Source organism: Diabrotica virgifera, chromosome 7, assembly GCF_917563875.1.
Source record: "Diabrotica virgifera virgifera chromosome 7, PGI_DIABVI_V3a".
Taxonomy (NCBI): Eukaryota; Metazoa; Arthropoda; class Insecta; order Coleoptera; family Chrysomelidae; genus Diabrotica; species Diabrotica virgifera.
Genome location: NC_065449.1, coordinates 80,892,743 through 80,915,986, shown reverse-complemented (window position 1 = coordinate 80,915,986; position 23,244 = coordinate 80,892,743). Strand labels below are relative to the sequence as shown.

Genomic DNA, 23,244 nt, shown 5'->3' with positions numbered 1-23,244 from the left:
TTACATGAAATCAACCCCAACTCAAGAATATCCGTCACAAAAAAATCATAGCATGTGATCTGTCTTTAAAAAGACAACCACATGCAACGGTGACATTAAAATTCTCGCGTTAGAGATCTCATAGTAAATCACGAGGGAAAACCAGGAAAAACCTCGTGATACTATCCCGACATCGTAAGTATTTGGTCTTACATTTAATTTACTCTCAAAATTAATACCAAATTCTGACTTTACTATAATTTTGTTTAAATTATAAATAATATCAATAATACATGGGTATATAAGTAATACTAAAATATAAAATATGTACTAACTCGACTATACTATACTATTTATATATATAAAGAAACAGATAGTAAAAAGAGAAAAATCAAAGAAGCGGCTCTAATTATGCTAAACGAAACCAATTGTGTCGCAAATTCCTCGGTGGAATGCAGTAGGATGTGGATACCCATACTGAAAGAGGAAGTCAATAGAAAGAAAATACCACAATTAGTAAGTCAATAGTCGAGTTAGTACATATTTTATATTTTAGTATTACTTATATACCCATGTATTATTGATATTATTTATAATTTAAACAAAATTATAGTAAAGTCAGAATTTGGTATTAATTTTGAGAGTAAATTAAATGTAAGACCAAATACTTACGATGTCGGGATAGTATCACGAGGTTTTTCCTGGTTTTCCCTCGTGATTTACTATGAGATCTCTAACGCGAGAATTTTAATGTCACCGTTGCATGTGGTTGTCTTTTTAAAGACAGATCACATGCTATGATTTTTTTGTGACGGATATTCTTGAGTTGGGGTTGATTTCATGTAATCGAATGAACTATCTTTCAGTAAAGTCGTCCCAGGAACGCAACTCATAAATATTGGCAATATCATTTTAAAGTCTTCTACTTTAAAATGTATCATATGTATCTGAATTGCCGATATAAATGAGTCAAATTAAATAAATTATTAGAAGAATTTTTTTACTAAGCAACATTTTTGTTTATGTTAGTAGTATTTTGTATTTTGACAACGGCACCCGATTTGGGCGTCGAAACGTTAATAAAAATCATTTTTTAATAATATTGTGGCTTATTTCCCATTCTAAATAGTTAAAATAGTATCAATAAATTTGAGAAAAATTTGGAAAATATTTTTTTCCAATTAGAAGCATGTAATTACATATTTGAGCTTGGTTTTTATTTCCAAACAACTTTTCATAATAAGAATTTTCGATATTGAGAGAAATAAAGGTACTTTACCCTTAGCCGAAATTCATATTTTTTGACATACCTCGTATAATATTGAGAAAATTTGATATCTGATAATTGAATCTTAGGTTTTGGGGCATGCAGAACTTTTTATAAAGAATAACTTTTTTTCGTAAAATTAATAATAAAAAAGTTTCCCATATGTTTCCAACTCAAGTAGACACGCTGTATAGATAGAAAAGTATTTTTTTTTATTGTATTCCTATGAGAATTCGAGAATCTGGTCAAGATTGGAGCGCTGTAAAACCTAGATAATAAATAAAATTAAACAACTTTATAGCGAAAATTGTTCATTGAAAAATCCTCTACAAAATCGCTATGATGTTATTTTATTGTGAAATGAACGGAAAAAAAGTTATAACCTCCAAAAGGAAACTTCTTACAAAATTTTCTCATATTTTTATTCATAACTTTTTTGTTGGTCACTTGCCGATAAAAAGTAATAGATATAAAATTGTAGAAAATTTAATTTGCTACACTTTATGTGTAATTAAATTTTCTGTAGGATTGCTAGTTTAGAAGATACAGCGCGAAAACCCTTTGCACCCCTTTTTCCAATATGGCGGCCGGGGGACAAGGGTGGCGACCCCAAAAACTTGAACTGAAGCTTCTACTGAACCCCCTACACATTAAAAAAATAAAATTGACTCCTCTAAGAAATGCACCCTAAATGTAACATTTTAATGGACTATAAATAAATTGAGTCATTCATTTTCAGATAATTCTGAATTACATTTTGTGTTACATTTATAGTTACATCCAGGTCCCCATTCTTTCTTTTTCGTTAATTTTGCCGTTTTTCTAGTATAGTCGTGGCCAGAGTTTATCAGTTTCTTCAAGATATTCTGAAGCTATTTCCTTGTGGCATTTTTATAATGAAGTATTTTCAATGGGAAATAAACCACAATTTTACCAAAAAAATGAATTTATTAAGAGGATGGGTACGTATTTTCGGCTGCAATGCTATTCAAATGGGGATTCGTTTTTTTCGAATCCTGAGAAAACTAATAGGTATTTTTGAAAAATTTAAACGCAGAATTAAAGATTACGTTATTAGCGAGGGCCGAAAGTCCCTGAGAACTTCTATAATATTTATTTTAATAAGTTACAAGGGTGAAAAACTAAGAGAAAATTTAGTGTGATTACTAATTTCAAGTATCTCATTCAAAATAAACTTTTTATTTATTCTAAGGGACTTTCGGTCCTCGGTAATAATTTAGTCTTTCATTCAGCGTTTAAACTTTTCGAAAATATTTATTGGTTTTTTCAGGATTCGAAAAAATGAAAATTTTAAATATTTGACATGGCATCGGGAATATTTTGAGTTGTTGATTAAATAATATTGATATAATAGTGCATTTGATAAATAATTTATTTAAGACGTGAACTTAATAAAAAGTTATTTATTGTGTATTATTTGTGGAAGATCCAATCAGAGAATACATCAGGATAATACATTCTGTGATCCAAGTATTTTGTTGTTAAAGATGTTCAAAATTGTAAGCGTTCCATAGTAACAATATATTATTAAAAAATCACTTTCACACTTTTCCTCTTTTCTCGATTTAGTATTAGTTTTTGTTGTATTACATATATATTATTACAATCACTGAATACATAGTTAGTGAAAAAATTATCAGCAGTAATTGCACAAGAGCTCTAAAATTATTGAATTTTTCCCGGGTGACACTTTGACAGTTTTAATTTCACGAGCCGAAGGCGAGTGAAATTATGGCAAGTGTCACGAGTGCAAAAATTCTATATTAATTTTAGAGATCGAGTGCAATTTGTTGCGATTATTTCATGAATAAAACTGTTCAAAACCAAAATTTTATTGTAATTTATTTATGTAAGTACAAATTAGTACAATTAAACACACAGTTGTTATAAATATTTTACGGTTGAAAGTCATCACTTCTATAATTTTTAAAACATTAATTGTCATTAATGTCACTGAATGTATTTTTTCGTAGCAACGAAGGACATCTGACGTAATATACTTGACGACGGGAAATTATCAAAAATTATCAATTTAATTTAGATTTCTGTAGCTTTCTATTGGTCAGAATCTCCTATGAATGAAATAATCACATTTATTAACTGAATTATTAATTTGCAAGTATACAAACAACAGTTATCCAAGAACATTCAAAAGCCATCTCTTTAAGTTAATGATGAGATTTTCAAGTAGAATGACATTCTAGTAATGTTTACATATCCATAGCAGTGTGAATTTTACTACACGTAATTTGCCGTGTAAAGACAGAAAAAGTAGGGATAGCCGTAAAATATTTGCGAATTATGTACCCATGGCCTTAACGTTTATTATTTTGTATTTTGACAACGACACCCGACTTGGGCGTCGAAACGTTAATAAATTCATTTTTTTGGTAAAATTGTGGCTTATTTCCCATTGAAAATACTTCATTTCAAGATATTCATTTTGCAATACTTGGATCCCTTTGTCCAACATCCAATGTCCTACAAGATTTTTCTTCTTTGGGTACTGTTTTTTCTTAGCAGATCTATCTAATAATAAATTTGTACCTTTGATGCATGTAGAAGTTTCCACTGTCGATGTTTCTTGAGTGTGCAATCCACTGTGAGCATAAGGTACCTTATTTTTATCGGTTGAAGTTGGTTCGCTCGTAAATGATATAGAATATAGATGTTACAATGTTTTCATAAAAAATATTCATCGATAATAAAAATTTTCAATATTGTAACATTGGTTACAATGTTTTTTCTACCAAGTGATTAAAAATTTGCACTTACAACGAGGTTATTTTGTTAAATAACTTTATATTTACATAAGATAGGATAAAAGTTTTTAGACCAAAATATATTCTTTATAGATATCATTTAAGTCATAGTTGAAAAATATTATAAGTAGAGTTACAATGTTTTTCATATCAGGTGTCGATATAACTACACTGTTGCTATACCATAATATCCTGTAATATTTACAAACGAAGTTAAAATTCTTGTGTCTTCAATTGACAACACAGTGACTGAAAGGATTAATAAAAATCTGATATATTTCATAATTGGTTGAAAAATAAGATTAACTGAGATAGGAGGTCATCGTCAACGATCTAAAAATCTAATTCTTTATAATTTGCATCAATCTGATGCTGCCTCTCAAGTGGATAAGTCTAAAATGGATCAGGATAAAGTTGTTACGACTTTAAAATCCATATCAGATAATTTTAACATCAAGAAAACTTTCAGAATCGGTAAAATTAATTCTATTAACGATAGACCTAGACCTATTAAAATAATTTTGGATTCTGATGCTGAGGTTACTAATATTTTAAAAAATAAGCATAAACGTCATTTCACTATTCATAACAAAGTGCAGTTAAGATCTGATTTGACTATTCAACAACGTTCACATCTTTCCATTCTAAGATCCGAGTTAGCTGATAGACTTAAGGGGGAAGCTGACATCACTATCAAATATGTTAAAGGGGTGCCTAAAATTGTGAATTCAAAAAACTAGTGTACAAAAATAATGTTATTAACGATCTTAAGTTTTATTATCAGAATGTTGGTGGGATACGAACTAGACTAGATTAATCGAATTAAAACACAACATTATTCTCAGTGACTACGACGTTATAATTCTCGTTGAGACTTGGTTAAGTTCTGATTTTAGTGAACCCGAATTAAACTAGTGTAATTACTGTATCGATCGTTCCGACAGAAACTTGAACACAAGCTTAAAGTCTAGAGGAGGTGGCACCCTGTAATAAATATGTGTGATGTTAATGCCTTCTGGTCCCAATTAATTAAAACTCAGTTTATTCGATAACATTATATTTAAATGGAACTCTCGGTGATTCAACCATAAGTTATTTACAATAAAGACGAGACCTATCATAACGTGGTTACTTGCTAACTACTACAATAATCATAATCATAATCTCTTTCTCGCCCGAGTTAATGTTTATATACACCTTTAAATAATAACAAACATGACAATCCAATGTTACTCGCGGTTATTGAATCCAAGAACAGATACTACATGGATTAATGACTTTGAATGAGCTTTAAACATATTTTATGCAGAATGTCCTATTTTATATTACATGCCCGCCGATATAACGATATATTCCTCTTTCCCTTTTACAAAATGTTTATGGTTACGTAATACTATTTTCAAAATTTAATTTTCCTAACTATAGACCTAACTATATAAAACCTACATAAGGGTTTCTGTAAGCTAACTGTAATCCTAATATATACAAAATATAATCGCAAAATATTTACATTTTTCCCTATTTAAATAAACTGTCTTTTCTAAAACTATCACTTCACTATTCACGTACTTCCACGTCTTGTCTTTTCGTCTTTTTTCGTTCACTAATTCATTTCATCAAAACAGTGTCCACAGTGAATAAAATTGCTTCTAACTTTTACATAGTCTTTAAGTGCATATAAGCCGTAAATAATCTAATTGTAATAATAATAAAATCTCGAATCTAATACTTCCTAAGCTAAGCTAAATATTACCTAAACCTCTATTAAGCGGTATATACAGGGTGTCCCGAAATTATTGGTCATAAATTATACTACAGATTCTGGGGTCAAAAATAGGTTGATTGAACCTCACTTACCTATATAAAATAGTGCACACAAAAACAGTTACAGCCCTTTGAAGTTACAAAATGAAAATCAATTTTTTTTCATATATCGAAAAATCGAAAAGATTTTTCATTGAAAATGGACATGTAGCATCTTAAATAAAAATTAAAGTAAAATTTGTGTACCCCATAAAAATTTTATGGGGGTTTTGTTCCCTTAAACCCCCCAAACTTTTGTGTACGTTCTAATTTAATTATTATTGTGGCACTATTAGTTAAACACACTGTTTAAAACATTTTTGCCTCCTAGGACTTTTTCGAAGGCCAGTGTTTATCGAGATATTTTGAATATTTATCGAATCCACCACATATTTGTATATGGTTAAGTACGATTGTAGAGACCTGTTAATAAGCTGAAAATGTATTTATAATTTACATTTTTAGGTATATTTTGAAAAAGAAGCCACATCTCGATAAAAGGTGACTTATCAAAAAAAGACTAAGAGGCAAAAAAGTTTTAAAAACACTTTGTTTAACTAATGGTACCACAATAATAGTTTAATTGGAACGTACACAAACATTTGGGGGGTTTAAAGGAACAAAACTCCCATAAAAATTGTATGTAAATATATTAAAAAAGAAGCCGCATCTCGATAGAAACTCGCTTGACGAAAAAATACTAAGAGGCAAAAAAGTTTTAAAAACGTTGTATTTAACTAATGGTACCACAATAATGAATTAATTGCAACGTACACAAAAGTTTGGGGGGTTTAAGGGATCAAAACCCCCATAAAATTTTTATGGGGTGAACAAATCTCACTATAATTTTGTTTTAACATGATCCTGCCATAAGAATGATACATGTCTATTTTCAATAAAAAATCTTTAATAGTTTTCGATATATTGAAAAAAATCGATTTTCATTTTGTAACTTCAAAGGGCTATAATTTTTTTTATGAGAACATTTGTACTAAGGTAAGTTAGGTTCAATCGAACTATTTTTGACTCCAGAATGTGTGGTATAATTTATGACCAATCTTTTCGGGACACCCTGTATATAAAAAAGATTAACGTTACTTTACTAGTTCATCTTATTATTTCCGTCTTATTTTGATTTATTTATATTCGCCTTACTAACTTTAAAATAATGTACCTATAATAAATATTAAATATAACTCTCTTGCTGAATGTCCAAAAACTTCACTTTTTTGTGTCTCTTTGCTTACTATCTACTAACACTTATTGTAAGATCTGTCTATCCTTAATTCAAATACTTCCATTTTCCGCGAAAATTTAACCTGAATTCATTATCTACATTTAAAATTTACTTTATCTTTTTTTTTTCAAAAACGCAAAACTTTCAAATCGATTTTTCTAGAAAACGGTGTGTCCTACCGACTTAAAGCAAGAGTACCTTTTAGTACTAGAATACCTTACAATTTAATAATCCGGTGTCAAAAATGCATAAAAGTTAAGGACAAAATGTTATGCGATAAAATACCCGTTGCTCTGCCCAAAACGGACGCATATGACCGGTACTAGAAATTTGCAATGGATATGGAGTCGACTCATCTCTAAAAAGTAAATATGCATACCAATTTTCGTTTTTCTAAATAGAAGCGTTCTGGACGTATTTAAGAAAAACTAATTTCATGACGCCATTTTCAAAGAGCTCTAGCTCCCTTAAGAGGCATTTTCGGACTAGGTGAATTGGGTTAAATTGTCTTTAAATTATCTGAGGAATCTCCTGTCTTCGTTTGTCGGTAGAATTTCTGGACACCCTGTATAGTAAACTTCGATAAAAAATATTCAATTCAAAAATCACTTCATGTTTCAAAATTCGATAGATATTCTTAAAAAAATAAAAAATAACCATACCAAAAAATCGAAATCGAATAGAAATTTTTCAATAAAAATTCAAAATTCAATAAAACTCTTGCTATCGAGTTCCAATGTTCAAATATTCAGTGTTCAATAATAATATAAAAAAACGAGGGAAACATTTTTAATAAAGATAGACTAAATTTCTTGCTTACATTTTAACACTTGTGTCTTTTTCACTGGGTTTCCTGTTCGGTTCCTGGGCCTTGGTCCATTTCCGCCATCTCCATTTCCAAGCTGGCGCCACCATCTTTGCTCCTTTCAGAAGACCTTCCTAATCTGCAGGCTCGCCATGTAATAAATATGTGTGATGTTAATGCCTTCTGGTCCCAATTAATTAAAACTCAGTTTATTCGACCACATTATATTTAAATCGAACTCTCGGTGATTCAACCATATGTTATTTACAATAAAGACGCGACCTATCATAACGTGGTTACTTGCTGACTACTACAATAATCATAATCATAATCTCTTTCTCGCCTTTTAATAATATGTTTATATACACCTTTAAATAATAAAAAACATGACAATCCAATGTTACTCGCGGTTATTGAATCCAAGAACAGATACTACATGGATTAATGACTTTGAATGAGTTTTAAACATATTTTATACAGAATGTCCTATTTTATATTACAACCCTAATAGCAATCAGAAAATCATTACCATCTGCCAGACTGAAATAAGATTAGCCCTTAACACAATTGAACATGTTTTTGTCCTAATCGGTCATGGCCCCTTTAAAAGCCCCTTTATAATTGGTGCAACTTATCTTGCTCCACGTACTTCGACTGATATATATTCAGAACATGCCCAATGTGTGACTGATATCGCTGAACTCCATCCGGATGCAAAACTTCTTTTGTTTGGTGATTATAATCTTTCTTCAGCCTCATGGAGCACCATTAATGACAAAATGTGAATTGGTCAAAAGGCAAACAGGTGTATGTTCTCAAAAAAATTTTTGATAGTGTGTAAAAAAAGTTTTTTTATCAGCTAAGTACTTTCAACACATAACGTGCCATCATCAGAGCTTCGTCCTCTTATAAAACCTTCATAGAAGAGCAATTGCTAAACGACACAATAAAATACATGGATACTGGGCAAAAGCCACAGATATCGGGTATAACAACCCCCTGAAGAAGGGTTCCTCAGCTGTTCACGCGGGCTCAAAATGGTTTGACTCAGCCATGTTGTCTTTTTTGATATATAAAAGAATTTAGATGTGAATTTATTCATTTTAAGGGGTTGTTATACCCGATATCTGTGGCTTTTGCCCAGTATCCGTGTATTTTATTGTGTCGTTTAGCAATTGCTCTTCTATGAAGGTTTTATAAGAGGACGAAGCTCTGATGATGGCACGTTATGTGTTGAAAGTACTTAGCTGATAATAAAACTTTTTTTACACACTATCAAAAATTTTTTTGAGAACATACACATGTTTGCCGTTTTGGCCTACTTAGAAGTGTGTACGAGTCTTGCAGTCTTTTCCAATTAATTTAAAATGTGAATTGTCCACCTGACTACCCAGCTGTGACTCTTTGTGAAATGTATGCATTTTTGGATTTGATTCAGGTTAACACTGTTCCTAGCGATCATAATGTATATTTAGATTTAATTTTTACTGATTGTCCTTTATCGGTTAAGTTAGAAAGAGCAAATGATCTTCTGCTACCAAATAACTTTTATCATATTCATCATGTGGCTATTGAGGGTAGGCTATCTTTTTTGAACAATATTAAACCTCTGTGTGATGCAGAATACTACATTGATTTTAAGAACGCAGATTATATGGCTCTAAATAATTACTTATCCCCTATAGATTGGAATGTTATACTAAACAGCAATGACATTAATAGCTCGGTGCATAATTTTTATCAAGTATTGAATACTGCAATTCATTTGTTTGTTCCGTTAAAACGTAGACAGATATCTACATATATCCAGTATTTTACAGGTGAATTAAAACAACTCACATGGCAAAAAAAGAGAGCACACTTAAAATATAAACATACTTCTATTTACAGTGACTATCTAGAATTCTCTAATTTAAGACAAATGCAAAACTATTTCTCAAACCTGCTACATGAATTATATTAATAACATCAACTCATCTGTATCAAATAATCCGCAACAATTTTGGTCTTACTTTAATTCAGTTAACAAATATATTGATATATCAGATTTTATGACTTCTGACAACGAAGAAGGTTTCGGTGGTAAATCTATCACCACATTGTTTGCAGATTACTTTGCAAACAACTACTCTAACGATAATGTTAATTTGAATAACTTCTCTTTTACACCCAACTCTTTAGTTGACATTCCATTCATATCGTTTAACCTAAGAGATTATTACTGGAATTTGTTCTCTAAAAGATAAATTGAGCTCTGGTCCTGATGGCATTCCTTAGTTTCTTTTAAAACGCTGTATTTATTCGTTGTCGAAGCCTTTGCAAATATTATTTAATTGTTCTCTTGAAACTCATCAATGTCCTAACTTCTGGAAAGACAGTTATGTTATACCAATTCACAAAAGTGGTTCAAAACAAGATGTAAGAAATACAGACCAGTTTCGATCCAGTCAGCAGTTCTGAAATTGTTCAAAAATTATCTTGGTATTGCAAAAATTTATTCATTGATTAGCAACATGGTTTCATAATCATCATCATTTATTTTTTAAAAATACATCAACATTCATCACCATGATATATATTGAAACAATTCTTTTCATTTGAACATAGAAAAACTTTGCAGGTAAAACACCTTGAATGACGTCATCTCAGTCAATGAGTGAACACCTTGACTGCTGTATATCTCACATCTGCTTCTTTGGGCACCATATTATATCCAGTGGAAGCCCATATTTAAAAAGTGTATATTGGATGGATCTGAATAATTTGTTCCTCTTATTCTGTTTTTATGGTAGACTTTGCCATAATATGGCAACTATGCATAATATGGCATAATAAATTGTCGTTATCATTTTGATTGACTGTGTGATAAGTTTTGTTTCAACAGAAATCGTCACGAAAGTAGTTAAGCTGTTTTTTATAGCCAAGTAAATGACCATTTTGGAGTGTAATTTTCGGGGTCAACTCCGAATTGGAGAAAAATTTGGATTCAAGTCCTACTTACCCTTCACTTCAGAGTTGAACTTGTGCTGTTGGCTGTTTTTACTTGGGGCGTGACAGTCACCCCCTATTGGGGATGAAAAAACACATGTTTAAAATAAGTCCGGAAATGGATAGATTGAATAAACTAAGTAACTTTCGCTCTGTAGAGTTTTTTAAAGTCAGTCTATACTTTTTGAGTTATTTGCGATTGAAAATGTTTATTTTTCGACAAGAAAAAATACGTTTTCGGGCGGTTCTACGCAAATAACTCAAAAAGTAGGTAAATATTTTATCGAAAAAAATATTCTTAGCACAAATGTAGCTTATAAAAAAAACGAAAAAATGGTGTGTTACAGTCTAAGAGCTAGTGAACCCTCCGACTAACGGTCTTCCTGTAAGGCTAGAAATTTGTATAGTGATAATTAATAGCACACAAAGGCTAAAAACCATGACCTGGCAGGCATCAGCCCTTCACGTGTATCTACCAGGTGAATAAGAAAGGAGTAAAATAAACTTTCTCCTGTAAGGTTTAAATTTAAGTATGTGTTTGAGTAGGTCATTTAGAAGAAATGTGTACAATGACAGGCGATTCTGAACAGCATAAGACCTTGCCAGGCGAGGGGAAAGGTTATAGTATAGTTAATCCAAAAGATGGCATAATCCAGACATCCAAAGTGAAAGTTATACTTCAACACCAAATTGTTCTATATGGTCCACACAATGTCCAGAAAAAAGTCACACCATTTTGAGCGTCGGGTTTGGGGGGGAGAGGGGGAAAAATCGGTAAATTCGTAGTTTTTTAAGTTTTTCGCCAATATTTCTAAAACTATGCGGTTTAGCATGAACAACCCTCTATACAAAATTGTTCTACATTAAATTTGAAATAAAAAAGGCCCATGCATAATCTTTCTAAAATGAATGGTTCCAAAGTTACGGAGGTGGTATAGTATAACTGGTCCAAAAAAAGGCCTAACCCAAACATCCAAAGTAAAAGTTTTCTTCCAACACCAAAATGTTCTATATGGTCCACATATTGTTCAGTAAAAAGTTACACCATTTTGAGCGTCCGGTTTGGGAGGGAGATGGGAGAGAAGCCGGTAAATTAGTAGTTTTTTTACGTTTTTCGTCAATATTTCCAAAACTATGCTTTAGCGTAAACAACGTTATATACAGAAATGTTCTACGTGAAATTTAAAACAAAAAATGTTTATACATAATTGTTATAAAATCAACGGTTCCAGAGTTACGGAGGGTGAAAAGTCGAGATTTTCCATACTTTTTATATTTTTTGGGCAATATTTATGATATAACTATACCAAAAACCCAGACATCCAAAGTGAAAGTTATCCTCCAACACCAAATTGTTCTATATGGTCCACATAATGTTCAGAAAAAAGTCACACCATTTTGAGCGTCGGGTTTTGGGGGGAGAGGGGTGAGAAATCGGTAAATATAAAAAGTATCGAAAACTTCCACTTTACACCCTCCGTAACTCTGGAACCGTTGATTTTATAACAATTATGTATAGAACATTTTTTGTTTTAAATTTTATGTAGAATATTTTTCTATAGAACATTCCTTACGCTAAAGCATAGTTTTAGAAATATTGACGAAAAACGTAAAAAAACTACTATTTCACCGACTTCTCCCCCAGCTCCCCCCCAAACCGGACGCTCAAAATGGTGTAACTTTTTACTGAACAATATGTGGACCTTATAGAACAATTTGGTCTTAAAGGAAAACTTTTACTTTGGATGTCTGGGTTAGGCCTTTTTTTGGACCAATTATACTAAACTAGGTCCGTAACTTTGGAACCGTTCATTTTAGAAGGGTTATGCATAGGGCCTTTTTTATTTCAAATTTAATGTAGAACAATTTTGTGTAGAGGGTTGTTCATGCTAAACCGCTTAGTTTTAGAAATATTGACGAAAAACGTAACAAACTACAAATTTGCAGATTTCTCCCCCCTCTCCCCCCCAAACCCGACGCTCAAAATGGTGTGACTTTTTTCTGAACATTATGTGGACCATATAGAACAATTTGGTGTTGGAGGATAACTTTCACTTTGGATGTCTGGGTTTGGGTCTAACTATACCATACTATTAGGGTTTTTTCCTAAAATTATTTTTTTTTGCATCGAACAAAGTTTTTTTAGGTTTTTTTTTAATCATTCCAAACAGAAAAGGTCTTTAGTGACTTTTCTCTTAGGTTAATAGTTTTTGACATATAAGCGATTAAAAAATTTCATAATTACGAAATCATCCATTTTTGACCCTAAATTGGACATTTAACTTAAAATTTCAATGTTGCCAAGGTAGGTAGATATTCTTTAAACATCGATTGATGAAATCCCAAACAGTTTTTTGCAATACAATATCGAAAATCCCTTTGTTTTTTAATTGCTAATCAAGCGGGCGCAACACTGTAGTATAAGTGAGGACGTTTGAGTTTGCATAAATGCATTATCAGACAGGTCGATTTCTATTTTTAAATTAGGACTTTATGACATATATATAATACTAGTGACGTCATCCATCTGGGCGTGCTGACGTAATCGATGATTTTTTTGAATGGGAGTAGGGGTCATGTGATAGCTCATTTGAAAGGTTAGTTAATTCTCTATTCAGTAATATAAACGTTAACATAACTGTTTATACAGGGTGTGCCAAAAAAATTTTCTTTGTTTTTGTGTAAATTAATTTAACAAAAATTTTTTGTACACACTGTATAAATAATTATTATGTTAATGTTTATATTACTGAATAGAGAATTAAATAGCCTTTTAAATGAGCTATCACACAACCCCTACTCTCATTAAAAAAATAATCGATTACGTCATCATGCCCAGATGGATGACGTCACTAGTATTATATATATGCCAAATAGTCCTAATTTAAAAATAACAATCGACCTGTCTGAGGATTTCTCTTCGAATTCGCCCATTTTCGAGATAATGAATTTATGCAAACTCAAACGTCCTCACTTATACTACAGTGTCGCGCCCGCTTGATTAGCAATTAAAAAACAAAGAGGTTTTCGATATTGTATTGCAAAAAACTCTTTGGGATACCTACCTTGGCAACATTAAAAATTTCAGTTAACTGTCCGATTCAGGGTTAAAAATGGCCGATTTCGCAATTATTAAATTTTTTAATCGCTTATATGTCAAAAACTATTAACCTAAGAGAAAAGTCACTAAAGACCTTTTCTGTTTGGAATGATTAAAAAAAACCTAAAAAAACTTTGTTCGATGCAAAAAAAATAATTTTAGGAAAAACCCTAATCTTTCCTCTCGCCTGGCAAGGTCTTATGCTGTTCAGCATCGCCTGTAATTGTACACATTTCTTCTAAATGACCTACTCAAACACATACTTAAATTTAAACCTTACAGGAGAAAGTTTACTTTACCCCTAAACTATGCACTTTTGGATTCACCTGGTAGATACACGTGCAGGGCTGATGCCTGCCAGGTTATGGTTTTTAGTATTGGTGTGCTATGAATTATCACTATACAAATTTCTAGCCTTACAGGAAGACCGTTAGTCGGAGGGTTCACTAGCTCTTAGACTATTACTACTGAAGTATATAAACCCAGTAAAAGCAAAGTTGTAGCCCATGAAAAATACATTCTTATTCGTCAAATTCCAAATCGAATATTTCAACGTGAAATATCCAAAAACTTAAGCAATTTTCGGGAAAAACTTTTTTGACTTTATGCACGAATACACGACTTTTTTAACACTTTGGCTGCGTTACGAGACAAGTAAACCTTGTATTAGATTAACGGTTGGCTGCGTCGACTTTGTCGACGTAGCTAAACGTAAGTCTATAAATATCTCTAAACGCAGCCAGGGTGTTAATTTTTTATGCTACGTTTTTGCCAAACATATTTTTTTCGATAATATACTTAGTTTTTGAGTTATTTGCGAAAAACCGCTTGAAAACGTGTTTGCCACAAGTTGCCATTGAAGTGGAGGATAAGTATGTAGAACCTAAAGCCAAATTTTCATGCAATAGGGAACTTGCACTAAAAAATTTTTTTGCATAAAATTGTTAATTTATGTTTAAAAATGTTATATTCAAAATATTACGTCTTAACAATGAATAGTGTACGTACAACATCTGATCAAAGTTCCGCGCCTAAAATTTCCGTTTCAAACAAAGCGCGAGCTTGGGTCTGACGTCACAGGCCACATTTATCGTTTTCGCCCGTTTGCTTTGAATGCAGTTTGCCATTGCCAGTTGTGCGTGTCGAATAACTGTGACGTTTGCTCGGTATTTATGTTATTGTATTTAGTGTAGTTTAGTGTATTTAGTGTGTAATATACTTTATCAAAATGGAAAACAAATCTGCGCAATATAAGTAAGTACTGTATAGTGCCTGGATGCACCTGGATGCATCAAAAAGTTCTTTTTTATGAAATTACTTTTGCCGTTTCTTGTGTTGAAAAAAGAAACAAGTAACTTAAAAATAAACAAAACTTAGTAATAAAAGTAAGAGTAACTAAAAAGTATTGGTGCTACAATAATATGCGGTCTACAGTCATGTTTCTACTATAGCTTGCGGTCTACCGAGGGATGCTGTGTGAGTATACCCTATTCCACGAACATACGCCTGTTTTGGATTACTTAACGAATATTTTACTGTGCAAAATAAGAAGAACGAAAGTAAATTGCAAATTACATTGTTGTTTATTGGAATAATTATTAGCGCCATTTACTTTCGTACTTCTTATGTTGTACAGTAAAATATTCGTTGTCGAAGTAATCCAAAACAGGCGTATGTTCGTGGAATGGCCCATATAAGCTGAGATGATAAAGATATTAACTTGTAAAATTACAATAATGATTCTTCTTATTTATGCGTATTATTAACTTTGTAAAGAAGGGTTTTGTTGGCTATCGGTACGTCTGCTAATCACCATAATCTTTTCTCAGAAGGCTTTGAACACAATAATGAAAGGCTGCAGTAGGTACTAATAAACATTACAATCAAATATAATAAACTTCATAAAAATTTAGTTTATTTATTATTATGCAAATTACACCGTAATCTTTTCCAGGATATACGAAATCCTTCGATTAGAGTTAGGTAGATGAAACCCACGGGGAAAACCGTTTACTATAATACATATAATGGTACCAATTTCAGTTTGAAACTAAGCTGATTGGGGAACTACTTACAATATATAAGATGAACATAAATAATACGTAGGAATTTTCAATTAAAGACGATTAAAATGAACTGTTGTACTTAATCGCTTTCTTTTGAAAACCCCTCGTGAGTAATAATACTTATACGTTATAAACACATTAGTAATTTCTAAAGATTTATAAATTTGACTTTAAAGTAAATAAACTGATTGTAGAACTATGCAAGAATACAAATAATAGCTGGTAATATCCATTTAAATACGATTAAAATGTAATACACCCGTAATACCTAATCGTAGACGTAGATGACTGTGGCCTCTGACGTCAGACCAATAGAAGGACGTTCAAGAGCCTCCTAAGATATTTGAATTTTATAGCATTTTCAAAGCGCCGTAATTAGCGTACGGGTTAAAAATATTTGTTTTTTCGCATGCAAGCGTTTTAAGATCATGTTACCTTATGTTTTTTAATATTATTTTAATATTTAAAAATTTATGCAAGTTCCCTATTCGGAGTTGACCTTGAAAATTAGACATTATCGCCGTATTTTCCGTTCATTTACTGGGCTATTAAGATTTATCCGAATAGACCGTGATAGGGACGTCAAAACGTCAAAAACGTTTCCAAACAAAACAAAAGTTTGTCTGTCAATTGATTCTACACGTGGTTTGTGTAATCATTTTTAATTTTATTTTGTTTTAAAAATCATCTGCACATTTTTTATAAGAAGAAGAAGAATTTATTCAAAAATTAGGTAACCCTAATATACAGTTACAATTGAGATATTTTATAATATGTATATACAATTTAAATTATTTGACAATAGAAAAGTGTTATTAAGATGCAATATACCAGTCATAATAATAAAAATAAAACAAAAAACAAAAAAACACTTAAAATATTCCATTACAATACAAGCATTAAAAATACTACATTACTCAAAATATTACATTAAACTACACGCAGTTAAAAAACACATTTAGAAGCCACATGAGACATTAAATACGATTTGCAACATAATTCTTTAAATTTTTCCTATACATGTTAATTGAGGTCTTCAACTTGAGTTCCGTTGGCAACTTATTGAAATTATCAAAACCTTTATAGAGAAGTGAGTTCATAGCACCTGTAGTATTGGTTCTGCTGATGTAAATATTATTAGAATTTCTCGTAAAATAAGGGTGAATATCTGAATTGTAACTAACAAGATCGAGAAAATATTTAGGTGCCAATCCATGTACAATTCTAAAAATCAATATCATGGTCAAATAAAAAAGACGTTGCGATACAGAAAACCACTGCAAAGTATTCAACATCAATGTGATAGGTGTTAATCTACTTGTACGTAAAATGATCCTCATTCCACGATTCTGTAATTTTTGTAATTTGGCTAGTTGGTTAAGATTTAAAAGATATAAGATGGATGCACAAAAATCAAAATGAGGTTGGATTATCGATTTATATACAGAGATCCTTGACTGAAGTGACAAATTCTTAGAAATTCTTGTAAAGAAATACAATTTTTTTGCGAGTTTTTTACACGTATACTCGAGATGCTTATCGAATGATAGAGTATTATCTAATTGAAAACCAAGATATTTAATTTGAGTCACTAGTTCAATTGGTTCCCCATCAATGTTTAACATTATATTGTTAGTATTAAGACTCCTGTACTTAAATTTAGATGTAACTATCATGGCTTTTGTCTTACTTACGTTTAATTTAAGTTTATTAAGTTTTAAGTATTTAGACACTGAACATAAAACGTGATTCATTTTGTCAACCGCCCCTTCAATAGAACTATCGCTACAAGCCAAAAGGGTATTCATCAGCGAAAAGGTTAATAAATTCACAGTCCACAAACAAATTTATATCATTTAAATATAATATAAACAGCAATGGTCCAAGTACACTACCCTGCGGTACACCAACGTTATTACTGACAGTTTCGGATAATACATCAGAGATTTTTACTCTTTGCTTTCTGTCAGTTAAGAAGTTCCTTAGCCAATTCAGAACAGCTCCATTAATGCCATAGGTTTTTAGCTTATCCAATAAAATGTATCTATCAATCGTTTCAAACGCTCGTTTAAGATCTAGAAAAACTGCAACTGTATAATTATTTCTATCTATTTCTTGTTTAAATTTACATATTGAGAGTTGAACAGCCGTTTCACATGAATGATTCTTACGAAAACCAGATTGATGATTAATTAAAATATGGTTCAAATCTATGTGATCAAGAATTTGCTCGTATACAACCGTTTCCAATACTTTCTCCAAAGCCGGTAACATGTTGATAGGTCTAAATTCGCTCGACTTAATAGTATTTGTCACTTTAGGGATAGGAACAACTGTACTTATTTTTAAGTCAGATGGAACAATGCCACCATCTAGGGAAGTATTAATTAAATTTAAAATAACATGACCTATGGTTTCAAATACTTCTTTAATCATTTTACTACAAAGAACGTCTTGTGGATTGTACTTACTATCAAGAGAGTTCATGATGTGTCTTAGGTCAGAAAGTGATATTAATTTAAATTTTGTAAAGGGCATATATAAATTACTATTAACGTTAATCCAAGAATCTTTTAATTCCATACTCTTAACTATATCCTCTATGCTATTAACATAATACACATTAAAATTGTTTGCAATGTCCACCTTATCTTTACATACGCTTTTCTGACCATTAAACTCAAATTCTATATTATTTGGAAAATCCCGACCGTTCCTGTTAACTAATTTTTTTAAAGTCTTCCACATTAATTTAGAGTTATTTTTATTTCTGTCAATTTTATCAAAGTAGTATTGGTCTTTTTTGACTTTCAACACATTCACAACCTCATTTCTAAGTTTTTTAAAAGTTAACCAATTATTATCCCTCTCTTGACCCAAAGAATTCTTAAACACCCTGTAGCTGCTATCCCTAGCTCTTATTTTATTGGCTACTTCATTATCAAACCATGGCAAGTGACCCCTATAACTACACGTTTGGATGGGAGCTACATTATTTAATGTTCTACCACAAGTATCATGTAACTCTTGGTATAAAATATTTACATCAACATTATCCAAAGACCAACGGTATGAAATCAAATCAGTTTTAATTTTATTCATATTAGTACTACTTAAGTTCCTAAAAGATCTTGATAAATTAGTAAAGTTATTAATACAGTTTGAAAAATTCACTGAAATTACTGAATGATCGGTAATTGCAGGTGAAGAATTAAGAATTAACTAACACATAATCAAGAAGAGTTTTACTTACATTAGTAATTCTGGTGGGCTCAGCAGTTAGCTGGCTAATCCCATACATTGTTAGTATATTTTTAATTTTATTAATATAAAAACTGTTGCTTAAGTACAAAAGACACAATCCTTGTTAGTCCTATATTGCTTTTAATTTTATAAATGTCCCTACACAAAATCAAGGATTTACACACTACATAGTACTTACTGCGTTTCTTCAGGATCTTGACCAGTCCTTTTTGGAAATATGGTGGGAAATATACTATGAGCATTGATTACAATCGGGTATACCCAACACATTACCATTTTGTAAAAATTAAATATCCTACAAGCAGTATATTCCAATTATAAAAACGAAAATAAACATTGGCAAACACCACGTGTGAATTTTTGTTTTGTTTGGAAACCTTTCCAGAGTAGCCAACATTGATTTGACGTCACGACTATCACGGTCCATTATCTGAGAATTGACAACATATGGTGACAACTTGTTGTTCCAGGCATTCAATTTGATATGCCGGTTAGGCACGTGGGTAGGTAGTGTTAAACACTATAAATAACCTCAAATACCTTAAATTCAAAATGTCTTACTATGTAGTAATTGGTAAATAAAAATTGTAATACCGTAAACTCCCTCTATAACAAGAGCTGAAATGGCAGACTAATTATCTCGTTATAAGCCGATCTCAATCAATACTATTGTTATATCAATAATAATATTGTGGGCACACATAAATATGTAGTTTTCTAAGACATTAACTTCCTAAAGTGAAGCCATTCCGAGTAATATAAGATGCTAAACATTGTTTGAATGGCGCTTTTGAAAAAGAGTTGGTGGATAAACAGGAAAAAGTTGGTGTTTGGTGACAGGCGGTGGTGTTTATTACATCACTGGCCTCGATAAGCACACAGATTTTAGGCATTTCTGTATAGAAGCAGCTGGAGTATTTATTTACAGCTATTACTGTGCCAAAAACAGATAGAGAAACATGTTCTTCGATCTTATTTTCCCTCGTTATAACCAAATATGCCTCGTTATAGAGGGTTATAGTTCAATAGGAATTTCATGGGACGCCTAATGTATCTCGTAATACCTGTGTTCGTTATAGAGAGAGTACACTGTATATTGTATTAACATTTAAATCAGAAATTGTATTAGTGAACTAATTATCACTTCAACATTTCAGAACTTCAAGAATACATTGCTGTACCAGGAACGTCCCAACAATACATTGGTGATCGTAAATGGAGCAGTTACGAGACAAAGGTATTGATTAACCTGTATGTCAATTATAAAGAACAGGTGGGAAGCTTTGAGATAAGAAACATGAAGATGTTATGGCATACAATAGCCAGTGACTTAAATAAAATGGGTATAAGTGTAACTAAAGATAATTGTTTAAACAAGTGGAGGGTACTGGAGAGAGGATATAAAAAATTTAAAGATAACCAAAATCAAACTGGAAAGAGAAGGAAATTTTTTGAATTTGAAAAAGAAATGGATGAAGTTTTTCAGGCCAGAAAGAATATACATCCAGAGAGGAACGAAAGTAATGAGAAAGACACAGAGGAAGTTGTTGAAACCAATACAGTTATACAAACAACTTTCAAGAAACGGAAGAGAAACGATAGTTTCAAAAGAAGGACGGTCATGGATCAGATACGAATAGACCAAAAGCATTACCAAGATGAAAGGATAGGTATTGAGAAAGAGAAATTAAAAGAGATGAAAAGACGCAATGACTTGATTGAAAATAGGAATTCTATTTTCGAGAAATTACTAAAGATACTAAATAAAAAATTTAAATAAATTTCATTTCTTTTAGTTTTAGTTTAGAATTATTACTTAAGGTTAGTTTTATATTTCTTCTAGTTTTATTGAGTCTTCTAAGTGTAATTGATTATTTTTAAATTTATTTATACTTTTTTTGTATTATAGTTAATTGCATTTTACATTTTTGCATTGCATTTTTATTTTTTCTACCAACATGTCAGTTTTGTATTTGGATGTTTAGTGTGCGATTATTTCATAACATATACTTAGCTATGGACAAACATAAGAAAGGAGATTAAAAATGCAAAAGAAAAATTATTCACAATTATTTCGCTATGTATAAAAAGACAAATAATTGACAGGACAGAGAAGACAAAACTGCACAAATAGGATTTTTGATAAAAATAAGCAACATTACATATATTGATTTTGAGTTTGTTAACATTATGTGAATAAATACACTACTTACACCACAAATTACCAGATTGTTTAACTCTCCAGCAGACGGGCGAAATAAAATAATTACATTGTGTTTCCATATAGGTGAGGCCTGATAGGCCTGGAGGGTTAACAACAAGGAACATATCCAAGCATCACCTGTACTAACTTCAGAAAGCATCAGAACAATTAAATATAGTTATACAATAAAACGAATAACAACAATAAAACCGGAAAAACTATGAGTCTAAATAATGTACATATAAGAGATATTTAAATTGATAAACAAACAAAACATCCCTATGTTAACAAGGCTATTCAATGAAATCTATAAAAGGGGTAGGATTCCACAAGTTTAGTTGATATCAGTGTTTGGTCCTATTCCAAAAACAACAAAGTAAGCATTTTAGGTTAATGAGCTATGTTCTTCAACAACTTCTAAACCAGCTAATTCAGATGTCTACAAATTTAGAGCATGTCTTCTAGTCATAGCCTAAAAATCGTCAGAAACTGATAAGATTGTTCAGGAAATGAAGAAAGACGGGATAATAGAACCTACCAGCCCATGGGCCAATGGTTCATTGGCAGGAGATAAATTTTTCTACTTACATAGTATTAGAACATTGGTAGATAGAAGTGGACCCAGTACGTAAATAAAACACAGCTTTCACCACACACAGGATCTGGATTGCGCAATTCAACGTAATGACATTTGGAGTCTGTAATGCTCATATGATATTTGAAAGGCTTATGGAAAATGTCTTAAGAAGGTTCACTTGGGAAACGTATCTAGTATATTTAGACGACAATCGTCTTTGGAAGGCTTTTGAAGACCATCTGATGAATTTTGAAGATGTTTTTAATCGACTTAAAGCTGCCCAGTTGATGTTAAACCCCAAGAAGTGCCAGCTATTTCAAAAGTCAATTATCTAGGTCATCATGCACAATGGAGAATCAGGAGAAACGACGAGGTTAATGAACTGAATGAAGGGTATGATATCGTACGATTTCTGAAAAGTCAAAGACTGTCATGGCTGGGACATGTTCCGCGACAAGAAGATACGAAAACGACAAAGAAGATATTACAGTGGAAATCGGTAGGAAGACGAAAAAAAGAAAGACCCAGTACGAGATGGTTGGATGACGTGGAAGAGACCTGAAAACCATGAATATAAGACAATGGAGGAAAAGGGCACAAGAGAGATCTGAATGGAAGGACATAACCAGACATTCAAAGACCCATCCAGTTTTGTGATACCAAAAGAAGAAGAAGAGATTATCTAGGTCATATAGTCAGCAAAGAAGGAGTGGCCGTGGAGAAAGGAAAAATCAATGCCATTAAGGAGTGGCCAAAACCGACTGACAAACATAGTGAGAAGGTTTCTCGATCTGCTTACTATTGAAGGTTCATTAAGAAGTTTTCAGATATCGCTAAATTAAGGCGACTTACAAAGGAAGCAAGGGATTACTGCTGTGATGGAGAACAGACGATGGGACAATATTAATTGGACATTTAATTTCTGGTCTATTACTAGATATTCATACAAATGATAATAAACCATGTACATATTCCTGTTTGTGTGGGTGCATCAGTGCAGACAATCTCTGCACTTCTTGACAGTAACATTGGCTCTCCTTCTGTATTTCTACTTAAAAAGCTTATTTTAAATCTTAATTATGATGTTTCAATTATTATTATTACAGCTAATGAAAACATTCAGAGCACCTTAGGTTACGTTTGGTTGTCTGTTAACTTATTGAATAAAACCG

At 31.7% G+C, this 23,244-nt stretch overlaps 1 protein-coding gene across 1 annotated transcript in view; it reads left to right on the top strand.

Moving 5' to 3' along the window:
- LOC126888195 (uncharacterized) overlaps positions 1-21,215 on the top strand; it is a 31,911-nt gene extending 10,696 nt beyond the window's left edge. The window contains exon 2 of the mRNA XM_050656248.1: positions 20,450-21,215. Coding sequence (XP_050512205.1) covers positions 20,450-21,072 — 623 coding nt within the window. The 3' untranslated portion in view covers positions 21,073-21,215. The remainder of the gene's footprint in view (positions 1-20,449) is intronic.
- Positions 21,216-23,244: the final 2,029 nt, after the last annotated feature.